Source organism: Anser brachyrhynchus, assembly GCF_964034855.1.
Source record: "Anser brachyrhynchus genome assembly, chromosome: 4".
NCBI classification, from domain to species: domain Eukaryota; kingdom Metazoa; phylum Chordata; class Aves; order Anseriformes; family Anatidae; genus Anser; species Anser brachyrhynchus.
Window position 1 is genome coordinate 47,200,586 of NC_137698.1, and position 18,220 is coordinate 47,218,805.

At 40.5% G+C, this 18,220-nt stretch overlaps 1 protein-coding gene across 20 annotated transcripts in view; it reads left to right on the forward strand.

Moving 5' to 3' along the window:
• Positions 1-18,220, forward strand: part of MAPK10 (mitogen-activated protein kinase 10) — a 155,152-nt gene that overhangs the window by 127,039 nt on the left and 9,893 nt on the right. For all 20 annotated transcript variants that reach the window (XM_080591710.1, XM_080591712.1, XM_080591714.1 and 17 more), the window contains 2 exons: positions 6,259-6,441; positions 8,328-8,452. In XM_080591710.1, coding sequence (XP_080447836.1) covers positions 6,259-6,441; positions 8,328-8,452 — 308 coding nt within the window. The remainder of the gene's footprint in view (positions 1-6,258; positions 6,442-8,327; positions 8,453-18,220) is intronic.

Genomic DNA, 18,220 nt, shown 5'->3' on the forward strand with positions numbered 1-18,220 from the left:
CACAGCCTTGTCTAATATAATACTCTGAGTTTTGCACAAAGTGGTATCGTACTGAAATTAACGCTCCAACTCCCCAGAGTTTTCAAGTGATGGGAAGCACAACTCGTCTGCATATGTGAAAGAAAACCTTTCACTTATAAGTGTTAATGTAACTCATTAGCACTTATTTGTGAGGATTTGGCCCAGGCTGTGCTTGTGTTTTCTGTGAATATGGAGTGATAAAGGTAAGGGGGCACTGTAGCTCATTGCTGGTTTTAGGTTAATAGGCTGAAGTTCTGGAAGATACTATTTAAAGAAATCCCCAAATAAGTACAAAAGGAATTGAACGTATCCCATGTAGTGCTTTCAAAACAGCTTTATTTCACACAGCTGCATACTTATTAAAAAGAGATCACCCAAAGCCTCTATAATTAAACCATTACATGCAGTTTAATACTGCAGTAACCCCACAGAAATCAGCATTAGCAGCTGCTGATGTGTTTGGCATTGTTCTATAATTGAGTTCACGTTCTTCATTTGTATTTATAATGTGTTGCTAAATTTGCACAGCGCTTCATGTACTGCTCGGTTTTTCTTCTGTGGTTCCATTAGCTTTTATTTGACGGCCCAGGGAGCAATGCCGAGCACCCTGCCCTGAATCAGCCGCTTCTCCCTCTTGTGCTGGCTGTGCTGTCGGAACCAGCAGCAGGTTGAGATGGACCACCGTGCTGTCGTCTTCTTACAGCCTGCAAAGAAGATAACTACCATTTCTGTAAAAGTCATGGTTGTGAGTTATTTTTCTTCAGATACGTGATGGAGTTGGGCAGCTGTGTAATTCCGTCAGCAAGGAATTATGAGCCCTGGCAGCTTGGGGGTAGCATACTTAGGTATGTATTCAAGCGTCAAAGGAGCAAAAATAAATATGAATCTGATTCTTAAAACCACCACAAACAAAAAAAAAACCTTCCTCTTCTACATAAAATATGTGTAAAATGGGTTAGGACTGGCAGTGGACCAAAATATATTAGCAGCTTGTGTTTTTTCTTCACACAAGTGCTTTATTTCACGACCACGCTTTGATTTGAAGTGTTTAATACCCATTTGTGTCCATTTTTATGCATACATAACTGAAAAGCGTTTTTGAATCAGGATTGAATATTCATGAGAAATGGCTTGTCAGTCATACAGCTGACTTCAAAATTAACTGTTTGCCATTTTCCAGCAGTTAAGGGGTATAGATCATTTGATACCATTTCTGTTTCCAAACCTAAATGGTCCATTCACCCAAATGAAACAACTTTTATAGCAAAATGCAGCAATTTCAGATGGCTACAGAAAATTCACAGGGAGAAAAATAGGAAATGTCTTGGAATAAGCACAGAACGGAGTGCTTAGTTAACTTGCAGCTCTGTTCTGCTCCTATAATCCATTTGAATTCACTGAAATGGCTCGGGTGGAGCTGAGAACAGAATTCTGCTGCCGTTCTTTGTGTAAACTCCTGAGTGAATGCTTTGAAATGTCAAAAGTCCCATGGGCCTTTACTGATCACTGGAATTCTGATGCTTCTCTACCACCTCTGGTGTATGGGCATGGTGTAGTTTAATGTGAGCTAAAGCTTTTTTTCTTTTTAAATGTTAAATGAAATTTCTTTTCAAGGTTGAGGGGCAGTAGTTCTGCTTACAGAGAAACTATTATGATGAAGCTTGGATACACTTTTGCCTCAAGCAAGGGCAGAAAGGCAACCTGGTTTGTTGTGTTGGCTCAGGATCAGTTTCGAAAGCAGACTGTGCTGGTGAGCTGACTCTTAACTCCGCGAGTTCCACTCAGGATTGTCTGCTTGTCTTCTCATACCACTGCATAAATGATTTGAAGGAGTTAAGTAGTTGCTTTAGTCCTCCCTATTTTCTGAGCTGTGTATTTGGTGAGGCATGGTTAGACACATTTATTTCTTCACTTGCTGAATGCATTTTGGACAGGTTAGGAAGGATGTGCCTTTGAATTCTGTATTTGATATTTGGGAATGCTTACAAGGAAATAAGACATTAAGTGGAGAGATGTAAAATTAGTGTGATGAATTTGGAGATGGCCACACAAGCTATCACTTATGGAGCCTTATTCTGTAACTGCAGTCACATTACATGTGTCACACGGAATTTGGGCACAAGATTTCTACACGTGGTTTCACGGTTCATTTAGAAGGTATTTAGTAATGCTGATGTTTATACTCCTAGGTTAGGTACTCGATCATCAGCGGTGCAGCTGTGCACATTACAAGAACGTAAGTGCGTGACGTGATACAGAAAGTTAGTCATGGCCCAGAGTAGTCAGAGCAGATACTGCAGTGGTGAGGCAAAGTCCCCAAGTGAAATGGTGATACTTACCAAGGACAAGATTGCAGTCCTACTCTGCAGTATCTAGACTATCCACTAAGCATTGATTTACTTCCTGTTACATAAGCTAACATTCTCTGCAATGGAATGAAGTGTCAGCTAAAAACAAAATGTAGTTGAAAATTGTAATCAAGGTGTCATCATGTATATCCATCCACAGGGTTAATGACAGCTGCACAGCCAACACCACTACCCAATGATCAGTGGTGATTTTTTGAAGTCATTTTGCTTGTGTGCTACATGTAATTTTTTTTTCATATGCTCTATTATAGCACATAAATAGTGACTACTCCTCTTTTAAGTTGCAAAATATTTTGTCTTATAGTCTATTTTTCACAAATACCCCGTTCTTCTCAAAGCATTCACCTTGTCGCAGAAAATACCCCATATTTTTTGTCTTGTCAAATATTACCACTTTGCATTTCTTCTGTGTTTATTATAAATTGTGTTGACATCTGTTTGTAAATTACAGGGCTGTGGGGAAAAATAGATGTCTGGCACTGACGTATCCCACAGTGAAGTTGGTTGGTTGGTTTTCTTGAGTAGGGGATTGAGAGAGAGAATTCCAATTTCAAAGGTAAAAGTGAATTGAGCTATCAGCTTTGCAGTTGTTGGTGCAGTTTGGTGTCAGAGGGAGAAATACAGAGCTGCTCAGAGTAATTATTCTAATTTGACAGGTTGGGTGCACCAAAAATCTGGATCCTAAGCAATGCAGGCAGTTTTCATTGGTGAAACCTGCACATTCAAGGAAAAAAACTTATCAGGCACTTCCATGCGGTTTTTGACATAGTAATAAGATTAATTTACCCTGTCCATCTCTTGTGAAGGAAGAGCCCTGTGACCATGTCATGTTCATGGTCCTTACATTTACAAATAAAAGAAATATTGGATGTGCTCTTGTTGTACCCCTCTCCAGCAGAAGCATGTTAAACCAGAAGGAGCAAATCCTGTTCCAGCACAGTAAAAGCAGTATAAATGTGCTGCTTAACAAGTGAAGGGGGGGGTTCCAGTCTGTTGGGCAGTGATTTCCTGCTGTCACCACTGCCATCCAGCACAACTACAAAAGCCCTGTTATAAATATAATAAAATATTGCATATATAAAATATCGCATTTTGGTAGGTAACGTGCATTTTCTACTTGACAGTGCACAGATGTGTTTGAGAAGGATTTGGAGAAGAGACCCTCGGTAACATGGGAAAGCAGTGATTGGTCTGTGGACATCGGCCATGAGTTTTGCAACAGGAGATTTTCTGTTAGTTCTGTTCGAGTAGAGCTAAACCATCCTAGTTCAAACAGTATCTCCTGCAAAGCTGTACTGTTGAACATCGGAAAATCTAATTAATGACTCAAAAAAAAAAAAGTGTAATTCATGTAGTCAAAATATTAGAAGGGGAAAAATTATTACTATTTTGAGGTTGGCTAGTTTAAGCACAATCTCTGAACTTTGTTTTTCAATCACAAGTTATTTTTTGTGAAACTGTAGAAATACAGTTATCAATTCAGAAGATACACACTTCAGAACTGTATTCAATTTCTTAAATTTTAAGAAACTTCCATTTCTTTGCTGTAATTTTGTGGTCATCCTCGTGCCAGTGTTTGTGCCACACAGCAGCTAACAAATGCATGTGAGATACTTTCTTCTCTCTCAAGTGCAGGTGCTACCATGCACAGTTGATGCGTTTTCCTTGATGCTGTTTTTGGGGCAAGGGATAGGTGAGGTGACTGGTGTGTAAGGACATGGTGAAGAAGCCCAGTTATCTGCTCTGATCACTCAGTTACACAACAGCAATCCTTGCGGTTGCTGTGGCCAGTGCCTGAAGTTGCAGGGCTGCACTCCCACCCCCATGCTGGTTGAACTGGGAGTTGCCTTCTTCATGCACCCTTGCATCCAGTACAAGTGCAAGCTTTGCACTGCCACCTTGAAGCAGGCCCTACGTTTGCCCCCGCTCACCCGACAGCCTTCATTCAGTCTGCATGGTACCGCTTCCAGCCATGGCCTCCAAGCGTGGCTTTCCTGGCACAGCTGCCACTGCTGCCGTTTTGTATTCTCTGCGCTGCTCTGCAATGCGTTTATGCTCTGGTTTAATGTACCTCAGAAAGACCTGCCCCTGAAATGGTCAAGCCAGTACACAGGCAAGTGTGCCACTGGAGTACAAATCAAAAATGCCAAACGTGACTTCGTATTGATTTTTTTTTTTTTTAATGAAGTACTTGGGCTGCTCTTCAAGCAGCTATAGAATTGACTAATTTTTTTGTTGTTGCATTTCTTTCATTTTCTGTTTGGGACAAGATAGTTTTCACAGACAACACAAGATACATACAACTTTTAGAATGGGTGAAGGGAGTTGCTCTACATGAATATTTCTAGTTTAATAAATGCCAGTTTGTTGGAAAGTTTTCACAGACCACTACTGTTTTTAACAACTCTTTTGAGTTGGAATAAAAATAATTCAAAACACTGTTAGAGCCTTTTTAAAGCACATTTAAATTCCTTTCATCCCTTTACATGCTTTTGATTAGAAAGGCTTCAATTTTATAATATATTTGATTTTTTTCAAATAAGACATCAGGCAAACCCAAACTTAGTAAGAAACTTCAAGCAAATCTCTTTGATGGGTTTTCAAACTGTGTAAGAATCTTAAATCTCTGGTTCTCTAAGCAGGAACACTTCTTTGAAAATCTGAAATAGCTTCTGCACCAAAAATCTGCTTTTTGCCGCCTCATGTTTATTTCATGTTGCCTCCATCCCATGGACCTGATTTGTCTCTTAAATTGTGAGGAATTGTGTCTGGTATGTGGGAAACTCCTTCACAGTTAAGACAGTCATGACAACAGTAATGTACGTGAAGAATAAAAACCCAGTTCCTGTGCTGAAATGCTTCAGATGTTTGTCTCTTAAAAGCTTATTTCCAGTATGTTCTTACAAAGCACCCTGCACCACATTTCTTAGCATAAATGTACCCATGTCTGCACATGGTATTCCTTTTTTTCATGTTATCATCAGATTCTCAGCACTGTGAATAAGAGCAATGTAGAGATGGTACTGACCTTCCAGTTAGTCACTTAACTTTTTTTGTTGGCGTGGTTGTTCTGAATGTGGCTGGAAGAGCTTCAAATCATTTATCAGCTGTGTAACTGTTGTCTCAAGAAAACAAAAACAGAGAAAAAAAAAAAGAAAATGTTTAGTACAAATTGCCTGTAATAAGATTTGTTTCTAAGCATGAAAGCGTGTTTCTTATTAGTCAGTCACAGTTTAGCAAGATAGCCATCACAGTGGCGTTAAAGAGAAACATCTGTCTATACCCAAGGCATCGTTCATCTACAGACAGTGAGTCCCGGTAAATTCTTATGACATCTAACAAATCGCTTTTGGGGGGCTTCAGATGGGTGGTTTTAGTACAATTATCACTGATTAAGTTATCCGGGAGAGTAATCATAGTGGCATAAAGCAGGTGAGTAGAGGGCGACTTGTGTCCCAGGCAGAACTCCTTTTCTGTGGTTTGTGTCAGCTTGGCCTTGCTTTGCACTGACAGCACAGAGGCTGTGTGACTACATTGCAGTGCCCTGCTGTGCCCGTGCAGCTGGAGCGACACGCAGGTGTGCAGAAGGGGAGCAAGCTGCTGGTGACATTCTCAAGAGAGCAGGCTGTGTATTTCCCCATGCTTGTTGGTTTGGGATTTGCACAACACCTTCACTTAACGTAGACATGGGAGAGAGTTGTGCTCTCTGCAGGCAGTAGGACTTGGAGGCATAATGATGCAAAAAGGTAGCGGCTGCAAAGATTTTATGAAGGGAGTGGACACCTCTGAGGATTCCCAGGGAGTGACTGTGTAGAAAGGCCAGGAGACTGGGGTTTGTGTTTTGTTTTCCTTAATTACTTATGTTCAGATATTGATCAGTGGAATAAAGTTATCGAGCAGCTGGGAACGCCCTGTCCAGAATTCATGAAGAAGCTGCAGCCAACGGTACGGAACTACGTTGAGAACAGACCCAAGTACGCTGGCCTCACCTTCCCCAAACTTTTTCCAGACTCTCTCTTCCCAGCTGACTCAGAACACAACAAACTCAAAGGTATGTCTGATAAAGGACCACAGTTAACATGTGAACAGCCACAGTGCAAGGAAGGATTTTCCCAATTTGTCTTCTCTCTAGTTGTTAATGCATTTAGTTGCGGAGACGAATGAATCCTTATGTTGAGCTGAGAGGCAGCTTTTGGAAGTGATTTTTGGAGAACCTGGTACTTGGGCAGCCAAGGAAGTCTGCATTGTCACTGATTAATGTGTCAAGCATAACCACATGGTGTTTGTTCTTTATGGTACTTCTGTATCATGAGGAACTGTGGTGTTCCTTTATTCTCTTGCTAAAACTTGTAGCACAAAGGAAAAGGAGAGCTTTCATCACAACATCTCAACACTTGCACGCTTTTCTTTTAAACTAGAAAGGACCAGTTTGGCCAGGTGCCTGCCTCGTAGCTCTGCCTTTCCTAGACAACGGAAAGGTATCAGCAACATCAGCCAAAATGGTCTTGATATAGCTGAGGTTTAATATGTGTTGTGGGTGGATTTCTTATTTTGAAAAATGCTATGGTTCAGTTTTGACATATAAAGCTGAGCAGTAACTTAATTCTGGTGCGACTAGATATACTGCTCTACAGTATATACACTGACATGTTTTGTGATGGCCTTAATCATATTTTGAAGCCATGGTTTATTTCAACGTGACTTCTATCTCCAACTGGAAAGACCGATTAATGTGTGCTTAGGATAAAAAGGATTTCTCACTGCAGCTCTATAACACCTACCAACTTGTGTTGTGTATCTGTTTTGCACCTCTTGAGTACTTTGGGTTGCTTCCTACAGTGACCTGTAATGATCTTCAATTGCTTGCAATTGAGATGTCTTTCCATTTCCCAGAGAACTCTTCCCGTTAGCAGCTGTTTGGTAGCAAGGCTGCTGTCTCAGCTCTAGGAGCCAAGTGAAGGTCTGAGCGAATGCTTTGGGATACACAGAATTCCATACTCCTCCTACAATAAATTTGAACAAATAAATTTTCATGGATTTGGAACTGATGAACAGCAACCACAAAGTGCGCTATTACCTTTTGGATATAAGAAGCAGGTGCATTTAAGCAAACTGAATGGTCCTTTTAAAGATACAGTGTCAGAAGAAGAAACAGTGCATTACAAGAGTTCTGCTGGTGCATCGCTGTGTCATCCCACCTCCTGCTTAAATAGTTCAGTAAGAAATGTTAAGTTTCATTTGATAGCAGGATTGTGTGAGATGGGAAACCTAATAACATTTTGCACTTGATACCTCTTTTACATTCTTCTTTCTTTCAAGTTCTCTGTTGTGTGATATATAGTAAACTATTTTAAGCATGGAATTGAACACTACACTAGTAGCAACAGCAAAGAAAGTAAGTTGCTGATTTTTTTTTTAACAAGGGGTTTGATGATATCTATTAAAATCTCCAAATATTAAAATCTCCAAATAGGAGATTTTAATGGCTCCCGGAGGGCTATGTGAAAAAGCACAGAGAAGTTTCAATGAACCACCTTAAGAGTACATGTAAGTTTCAGGTTTTGATTCAGAAGTGTCATGGTTTTATACTTCATTCTGCTAGCTTATTTCCTGATCCTGGCAGTAATTCAGATAACTCAAGCTCATTTTTCTTGGGTGTATTAGTCAGCCTTGTACATTTAATCTGCCCACAGCATGTAAAATTTCAGTGAAGCCTGCTAGGGCACTTCTGGCATGCTGGCCTGAAGTTGGCACCTTTCTAATGAATGCAGCCTAATGGTGGTTACTGAAGAGCTCTTGCCCTAACAGGGGATGGGGCAGAAGTATGTGTAAGCAATCTCTAGAAGGGCTGCATCATTCCATAGTCCAATTCACCTTTCTCTGGTGGCATTGATTTCTCGTACTAATAACCGTTTTTGTCTGATTTCATTGTTCTAGCCAGCCAAGCCAGGGACCTTTTATCAAAGATGCTAGTCATTGATCCGGCTAAGCGAATATCGGTAGATGAAGCCTTACAGCATCCATACATTAACGTCTGGTATGACCCAGCAGAAGTGGAGGCGGTAAGTCAGATGTGATTCCTTATTTCAGACTGCAAAATGTAGATGTGATTCATGTTTTTCTCCTGCTTTATAGCAGCTTGATAACAAACGTGCTATAAGAAACGATGTTCTGACTGTGGTAGTCTCTGGATTCATGTGAAATTATATCTGTTGGGACACAATGCATCTGTTTGTTAAATTAACTGACAACAGATAGAAGAAATAAAAAAAAGTTTTAAGTACATGAAGCCGTTTTCTGCTCTCTTCTAGTCAAGATGGGAAGAGTATTTTGAACCAGTAGCTCACCTGTTTTTTCTAGCTATATAACAGTCTGGCAAAAAAAAAAAGTTTTCTTTATAAACCTGACCATGTGGAAAACAGTAAGCATCACTTGTATTTATCTTCAAGGATGTATGTGCAGAAGAGGAGAATCAAACAAAACAATACAAAATCTTGAAATCTTAGTGGAATATATATTATTAAACTGAGGCAGAGGCTCATGTGATTTCCTGGGCCACAGTTCAGTGTTTGGTACCACATATACTGCGGGCAAAGAAGTTGAAATTGAATTTTTCTTTCAATCTTGTCATGCTTCATTTACCTCCCTGCACACCTTGATCAGGCTGGTGTTAACAGGAATCAGTGTAATCTGTAGGTACTTCAATGGCATGGTATGAATAGGTATAAATTCAGAGATGTTTCCTAATAGTGTATGGAAACAGAGCCTAATCTTGCAGCAGGTTTGGAAATGTTACTTATCACAACAGGCAGGTAAGATCCTGATCCCTGCAAATTTCAGTCATTGCTGTTCAGAGACATGTTCCAATTCAGTGTGTGCTTTTAAAAAAGCAGTGACCTTGAAGGAAGAGTAAATGGAAAACACAAGAAAAACACCAAATTTCCATTGTGTAAGCTTTTTACAAAGTGTATTACTTAGGGATGCTTTAGAGGGGATGGCTCTGCTATCTAGAAAGCCTTTTGATTTTGTGCACTTGATTGTTTTTAAAAAAAGTTCAGTCACTGAGGTTCTAGCATATGATATGCTGATATATGTTATACCCCAACATGCCTGTTCCAGTTTAATATCCCTCTTGCAGGCCTCATTCTGTTAACAGGTAATTAAGTTGTATTTCTGTGCATTACTTCCGTATGAAGGAACTAGTCTGATGTGAAAAGAACTCAGATAAGTCTTTTACTTACAGGCTGTGTGCTTTCATACCTCCTGATCTTGCCTTTATTCAAACCATTTAGCCACATTTTTTTTCTTATTATCCACGGATAGTTTCAAGATCTACATCCATTATTGGAATTAGTTGACAAATAGTTTATGCTAACATTAATAACTCTGAGGTGAGTCTGCTATTGTAAGATTTCTGTTCTCGGTGTGTACAAAGTTGCGTGAAATGGCTTGTATTCCCTGACTGGAAGACTTACAACCAGAGGAACAGTATCTGTGCATGAATAGACATTGTGGTGCTTTCTCTTGCAAACTTTGATAATAATAAAGCCATGTGTGGAGCACAGTAGTCATTCTTTTCTAAATAATATACTTTGCAGCATTTGCTCAACTCTTCTATGTCTCTTAAAGGTGTTCTCATATTTTAATTATCAGGAAATTGGACTATTTTGACCCTTTGCTGTTTCCATTACCTGATAAACCAGTTAATGCATTTTGCATTTTCTCCTGCTATTCTGTTCTACACTTGTTTTCCATTCTTTTTGCTTATTTCACATTGAAATTCAGGCATGCTATTTTAAATATGTTGGCCGCCATTTCTGAAGCATTTCTTGCATTATCTTTAAACCAAGATGATCTTTGCTAAAAACATTTACAATGTTTACAACATGTTGGGCATTTGTTTCACTAGACAAATTGCAGTTAGTCAGGTTTTTCTTTTGTCCAGACTGTTTGGTGGATTTTCATGGAAGTAATCATGACTCTTACTAGGCAGTAATTGCTTGCACTTAAAACAAACAAACAAAATAAACAAACAAAAAAAAACTGTCCTGGTGCTGGTGATTTTGTTTGTTTTTGCTTTGGTGTGTGTTTTTGTTTTTTACAATTAAGCAAGTCTTCTCTTAAGTCATGGTCTGCCTTCTGTAACTGGTCTTATCCAAGGTGCACAGGTCTATTTTTCCTGTCTGAAAATAAAGCTTTAGAGACGGACATTTTTGAAAAGCCCGGTTTTGACTCAAGAAAAGCTCAACACTTCGATTCTCTGTTGCCTGGGTTCTTATCCAAGTTGAGTTGCATCACTCTGGTGTGATGAAGAGGTGAGGTGGATCAGATCTCCTCTCAGGCCAGAGGGATCAGGAGCACTTTACAGAAGCTTAATAGGTACTACAGTAATCTCAATCTTTTCTTCTCTTCCTTTACACAAGTAAATACATTGTATTTGGGGATATACCTGCCTATCACATTACAAATAATAGCTTTATTGTTTGAGAAGGGAAAAGAAGAGGTGTAAGCCAGATTTTACATTGCATCATCCCATGTTGGAGTGGCACCAGGTACAGACTGTGGTTTTTGCTTTGCTTTCTCCTAGGTGGGCCCTGCCTCTAGAGAAGAAGTGCAGAGATTTGCCATCCATTTAATGGACTAGGTGCCAGAGGGTAAAATAGGGGCCTTAGCTGTTTCCTGCAAAGAGGACAGGCAAGGAAAGGATTGACTGGAGGGAGGACAGGGAGAGAGAATGGAGTAGCCAAGAAGAATATTCTGCCATTTGCTTAGGGAAAGTTTGCAGAGGAGCATCTGCTACCTAAATGAGTTTTCCTTCATTGTTCACAGCATGAAACAACCCCATTCTTTCACAGATTGCCGTACAAGAGCACAGGCCATGGAAACTGAGAGCAGAGCACCAGTCAAGTGAGCAGTGGAGACGCTTTTGCTCACTTGGTTGTGCTGAACCTCTCACAGTACTGCACTGTGTTGCATCTGCTCATGTTTACTGCACCCTCCCTTTTGTAGCACTTGATAAGCACTTCTCCATAGGGTGAGGGCTTTCATCACACGACTGAAGATCTGGTCTTCATCAAAAGCAGCTAGTTATCTGCTGTACAAGGTTCATTTGGTTCAGATGCCTGGCAGAAGAGGTAACAGAAAGCATTTTGTGTGACAGGCATTTTGAAGTGAGCTATTGCAGTGTCATAAGTGTCAGCGTACGTTGGAGTAAACCGCGAAGAGCATTGAAGATGGTTAAGAGAATTTGGTGTCCAGGTTTCACCTGGAGGTAATGACCCTCTACATCTGCCCAGGTTTATGGCATTTTGAATGTGTGAGGAACAGATAAAATAGCCCTGTCCAGTAAAAAAGCGGACTAGCGAGAGAATTACAATCCCTTTTTACACATCTATTAAAAGTTTATGGTCCTTCACAGGCTGTCTGGGGGCAATAAAACTATTATGTCTCATTCTAATGGGCAAAGACTCTAACAGAAATAGGCAGTGGTAGGAATGCAATACCCTTTTTCCTCCTGACATGTAACAACATCATACTTTTCTGGTCTGCCTTAAATATCATGTTGTGATTCCCTGATAAGCAGAGGAAGAAACTGTTATCAGACATGGTACTTGTTTTTCACTAACAGCATGAGGTTACACAAACAGTGCTGTGACTCTCCCACAGACTTGTTCAAAGAACAAACCATATCCAAAGACCGCAACAGCTCTGAAACAATTGCGTTCATAGTTAGAAACAGGCATTGCACAGTTATTAAATTTACCTTTGGAGCGGATAAACAGACTTGGAGGAAATTCTCATGTCCAGCCTATTAAGCTTGATAGTCAGCTTCTTTTCAGCCCACCCAGCTTGCCACAGTAACTTTGATAAGAAATCGCAGCAATAGGTTCTCCCAAGAGTACGTCATTGCTCTAAATTTCATTTGAATAGTGTTACTCACTTAGAAGATGATATCTCAATTACAATTAAAATGTCTTAAAATAGTCCAAAAACATATCTCTACAGGTAATGTATGTTTATGATTATGTGGAATTCCTTAGATTTTTGGAACTGTTGAAATCTGTTACCAACCTAGATTTAGAGCATGTCTGGTAGCAGTCAGCCCCTGATATTTTAGGTAAGTCCAAGAACTGTGCCCAATAAATAGGCATGGGGATACGCTAACCACTATACGGTACGCCTTTCCCAGCAATGCCTTTCCCAGACCAAGTCTTAGCAGTATACCCTCACCCGAAGAAACTTCAGCTCTTTTCTGTGACCCAGCATGCCATATCAAGTGTCTTTCTTTTCCTGCCTGTTCTCTTTCACAGACATCAATGCAGCCAGGCAGACATTAGAACTGTTTTAGTGCTAGGATAGCAGTAAGACACGTTACAGCAAAGGATGTTCGGTTTCAAATGTGTGAGATAATCTGCTGTTAGAAGTAGGAGGCATTTACATATGAATACCAAGTTTGATAAGTGGCTTTTCAGGAGATTGCTTAAAGTATTGACTAAATGGAGTTAGTTGGTCGACAGCTGTGACCAAAGCAGCCTCCACTTCACATTTCAAGCACCGTAGCAAAAAAAAAATCCATTATTCAGCCAGCTATAACTCTTATAAATAGGACATGTAATCACCTTGAGGTGATGAGCAGCTCAACTTTTAATTGAAATACTCCTTGTCTCTTACTGCAAAGTGAATCTAAGCTTGGGACAAAGCCTAGATGACAGCTGTTAGTAGATTGGCCCAGACACAAAATGTTTTGTGTCTTGAGTTTCAAGTGCAACTCTGCATAAAAACTTACTGCCTGATTTCAGTAGTCATCCCAATGGGGAGGATATGCAGTCAATTCACAGCATCACTGCCAAGTACCTCCCAGTCTCATAAGGATTTGCAAGTATCTGTAGCGCTGCTGAGCCTGACTGGTGTCTCACAGGAAGGTACCATCACGCCGAATTTGTATGTGGGACAAACAGAGATCAAAGAGAAGTTGTCATTTATTGATACTACACAGGAAATCTGTACTAGGAACCCACAGACCTTAGTAATTTATTTCATACTTCAATTAGAGGTTCCATCCTCCTATATGCTACATGAAGAAACTGTCTTGGCTCAACTTTTAAACATATGCTTACATTTATTACTCTCCTTGTATGGTATTTAGTTTAGCTACATAACAATATTTGGACTACTACCATGAATAAATGAGACACATGATACCTTTTTTCCCTTCAAGTGCTCTATTCTTTTTTTTTTTTTTTTTAGGAAAGACATTTCTAAAGACATTAGGAAAGACATTTCTAACATTCCTTGCCTACAAACTTACTGTGTTTATTGTACCTAATCTCAGTAGCTCCCTGATGTCTTATTAAATTCTGTTTTCTTGTCTGAAAACGTTGTGCTTGAGACTTTTCATTTATACAGCTACCTTTTTTGAAGTTGCTATGCATTCTTACACTGCATTGAGATTATCTGCAAAATCTGATACTTTGTTTTTCATATCTCCCCTAATGTTTATACAGTGGTGTCTGTATGCATGTCACTGTTTTTATCCCAAAATGTTTACGCAGTATGTCAGTAGAACGAATTCCTAGGCAAGTGCTTCAGAATAGCTTCAGCGTTGCCAACTGGGCAGCTCTGAAAGTGAACTTGAGAACAGTTGTGCTGGTTGTTCTCTATGAAGGTGTTGGCTTGAGCAGCTTGGTCTCCAGTCTAACTCTTTCCATACCACTGGCATTAGAGATGATTTAGAAGGGGGAAGAGAGCTGCTTATCAGTACCAAATCACATTCTTAGGTAATAGAATTGCTTAGGACTTAATCTTTCAAACTTTTTACCTATAAATGATGGAGGAATCGCTTCATTTTGCAATCTCTTGAGTATCAGCATGATTTCGTATTGGTTCTTACTTGGGAACAATATCACTCCATTCCATGGATCAAATCTGGTATTAAAATTTGTTGCAGATGATTATCTGTTGCTTTTCATTAGCTGATATCAAAATTCAACTTAGATTTAACTGCATCTATCGTTATCTGACATATCCATTAGAAGCGAGATTTCTTAGAAAACTGTGAGAGCAGATGTTAAAAATGTCCTTTTTAAGCATTTCTCTACATTGGTAAGAGTTTTACAACAGTGGTGTATTTTATGGATTTGCTTTTCACTGTAACACACACTGCTTTCTTCACTGGTTATATTTTCACAGGACTTGGTTACACTGGGATATGTCTGCATCTAGAACCACCTCTGAGCTGGGGCTGAGTTCTGAATTATCATTGATTTTTCTCTGTATGCCAAGCTGCTGCACCTTACCCTTTATTAATGTGATGTCATTTCCTACAGTGCTTATGAGAAGAGCTTGGTTGGTGGATCTCAGCCCAAGGTCCTCTCCATCCAAAAAGAAACTGCTACTTTATCGTTTCAGCATTTTGTCTGTAAACAATCTATGTCCAGCTGTTAAATACAACCTGTTCAAAAGTAGTTTCAAGTGTCATAGATTGTCCAAAAGAAAAAGAAGGAAAAAAAATCCCCTTTCTCTTACTTACCTGTGAGCTCTGTGACCTTGGCAAAAAACACTTCAAAGGTTTTTCTTCAGTGTCACCTTTACTACAGGTGATGTTTCAGTGGCAAAATCAAGGCTGTCAGGCTGTGCAGCTTTTCTGGTTTTCTCTTCTCTTGTTTAGCCCTGTATTTATTCAGATGTATCAGAACTCTTTGGTGATCTGCCACAGGGTCTTTTAGCAATCAGTTGCAGGGTTTGGGTTTTTGCTCAGAGGTCGGTGGTGCACGTCTGCTGTCTCACAAAAGAAATTTGCAGCTTTGTTTTGTACATGGGTACAGATATTTTCTCTAGTCAGCAACATCTATCCATTTATAGCTGATTAATTATGGAAGCTGAACAGAGCTACTGCAGCAGTCTTTGCTATTGTCAGTGGGAACTAGTGGTTTTAGAAGAAAGCTCTTTCTTTCTTTTTTTTTTTTTTTCCTTTTCCAAACCAAATAAAGCATTTTCCAGCTTGCTGGAATATATCTGCAAGCTGTTCTCTTGTCTGCATGTAGCCAAGTAACCTCGACTCCTGTTGCATGGCACCCTTACAGTTCAGCTGACCACTGTTTCCTTGATGCAAACTACAGGCTGAGATTTCCAAAAGGCTCTGCAGGCTCCAAGGAACACACGGGCAGAGGCATCTCTTCTGCCGCCTCCCTAGTTGAGCCCACAGCCAGCCAGCTGTGGGCTGCCCAGGCAGTACTGGGTGAAACGCAGAGCCCTTGACATTTTCCTCTCTAGCCAGAGAGACTTCAAGCCTCTTTTGACAGCACCCTGGTGTACTTGTTTGCACTGCAAAAATAAATGTATAAATGTTATCAGTAATACAACTGAAGGTGTAGTAAAGCACAAAGGAATGTTTATATTCACCTTTTATGGGGACCTAAGCCATATAACCAATTGTTTAACCTCACACCATTCATTTTTACAGCCTCTGGTGCCTCTGGTCTTTATACATTGCCAGCTCTGTCGTTGCCTTGTCCTCTGCTCCACAATCACTGCTCCAGACCCTGTGAGGCCAGGAACAGATGCAGAAGCAAGCTTTCTTCCTGCCAAGCTTTCTAAAAATAGCTCATCCTAAGGTCTGCACTGTGCTGACACCAGCTCTGCAGAGGCAGGGGTAGCAGGGGACCTGCTTTATTCACATGGGGGCTCAGGCCCATTCCCTTCGCTTCCTAGCAGTCGTATGCAAACCAGTCCATGTCGCTTTAGTGAAGTAAGAATTCATCAGCCTCAATATATGTCTTGCTTTTTTACCCTGGTGAGAAGCTTTTCCTCCTGGATGTTAGAAAGGTGTTCGGTGAGTCCAGTTATCTCCTGTTTGTGTGACCACTTGAAGAATGTTCCTTTTTTTTCCTTTTTTATAATTTAGAAAAAGACCCATATGTGTATTTCCTGATTTTTTGTTATTATATTCAATGAAAATTAAACACACTGCAAAAATACTTGAGAAATTGGTATAGTTTAGAACACAAGAACCACTGAAACAGCAAGCAATTAATACATACAAGAAAAATACCATTCCTTCCTTCTCTTTTGCCTCCACATATAGACCGTATTCTTTGTTATTGTTGCAAATTCAATTGCCTACAAATCAATTTGATTTGAGGAGAAAACAGTTTAAAAAAAAAAGCTAGATGCTGCCACCCATAGGCCTGGTCTTTACTCTGCTTTGTTTTAATGCTAGTCTGATGATAATTTTTCTGAAACATGTACCAACTAGCATGTAATTCTCAGTTGGGATGTGCTGTAGGAAGGATGTATTAGAGTATCTACAGTACCGCAACTGTATCCATGTAGAAAATGAACAGTGATGAGCTCGGTCATTTTGTCAGCCATTTGAGTTAGGCGGGAAAGTAATTTTTAGGCTAACCTTTGCACGAAGTAAAGCCTGAACTCAGGTGCCACTGGAGGATCCAGGTATAACAGCTGCTCTGTCTTCCTCACTGCTGTGACAGTGTCTCTGTCACAAACCTCTCCTCTTCCCTCTAATTTTAGAAGCTGGTTAAAAAGAAAATTTAAAAAAAAAAAAAAAAGTAGCAGAAATTGAGCAGTCAGCCTGAAGGGGATTATCTAGGTTGATGGTAATGCATTAAGCTTAGTGGTTCTTGTTAACATTAATGAGGATTGCAGGAAAACTTCATTCCTCAAACTGCTGTGGTATTCTCAACTCGGCGCTGTGCCTCAGAATCAATGAAAATGTCCTACACGAGTCCTAAAGATTTGTTTCCCTGAATGAGGAAATTCAGATGGGAAAGCTTTGCTGTTTCAGTGAGAGGGTGCTGGCCTGGCCTCTCAGTGGAGCTCCCCTCACCTGTGTTCTGCGCAGGCTTTAGAGGTAATAAATACATCCTGCCTGTGAGAAGCAGAGGCACTTATTTGTTCCATTATCACGGTTACTGCTAGTTACCATTGGCTCTCACGTCCCTGCCAAGAGCCACATCTCATAGCCGGGGGTTCTCCTAGCTCACACGTACCAGTCTGCAGTATGAACAACGGCACAGCAGCGGGAAGCTCTGAGCAGGTGCAGTTTCTGGCATCCCACAGCATGTGAAATACAGAGTTTGGGTGCTCACCCTCAATCAGTTGCTTCCCTAGTAACGAGGAGTTTGGTAACGAGTGAGATTGTTTTGGGCTCTCTCCCTGGAAAATGCCTTCCTTTCCAGAATGTGTTGATCTAGGAAATAATGACTGCAGCTTTTCTTCCTGACTGTTAACCAATTATGCCTGCTTAAGACATAGCTGAAATAAATTAGGTGAGACATAAGCCAAAGATTTTGTGGTTGTGTGAACTGAGGCCAGGAATGTGCATCTGATCACTCATTGCCTTTGATTCTGTAATTTGCGCATTTGAGACGTACAGTAGTGAAGGAATCAATCTTGTTATTTCTGGCTAGAGGAGAAATACCCCTTTTTCAATGGAGGGTGTAAAAAGAGTGTTTATGCTTGGTAGGAGTTATTTTACCCACAGCCTGTACTGTGGGTAACCTCACGGAAGCTTTAGAAAGGAAGGTACTTGCAGGATATTCCTGTCCAGCTTGATTGACTTGCTTGGCTTCCATCTGGCAGAGAAGCAGCGGGTCTGTTGCTGTGCCTCAGACAGCGGCTCTAAGACCTCACCCACTGCTGCTGCCAAAAGCCGAGAGCCAGCAGACAGCTCCTGCAACTCCTCTTTAAATTTCTAGCCCCTGGGGCTTCCGTGCCTTCACCAAGCGTTCTCTGCTTTTCCCCGCTAGGAAATCCAAGGTGCTGGGCTGGCCAAGCGGCTGAGCAGTAGTGCAGTAGGCTCGGCTGAGGGG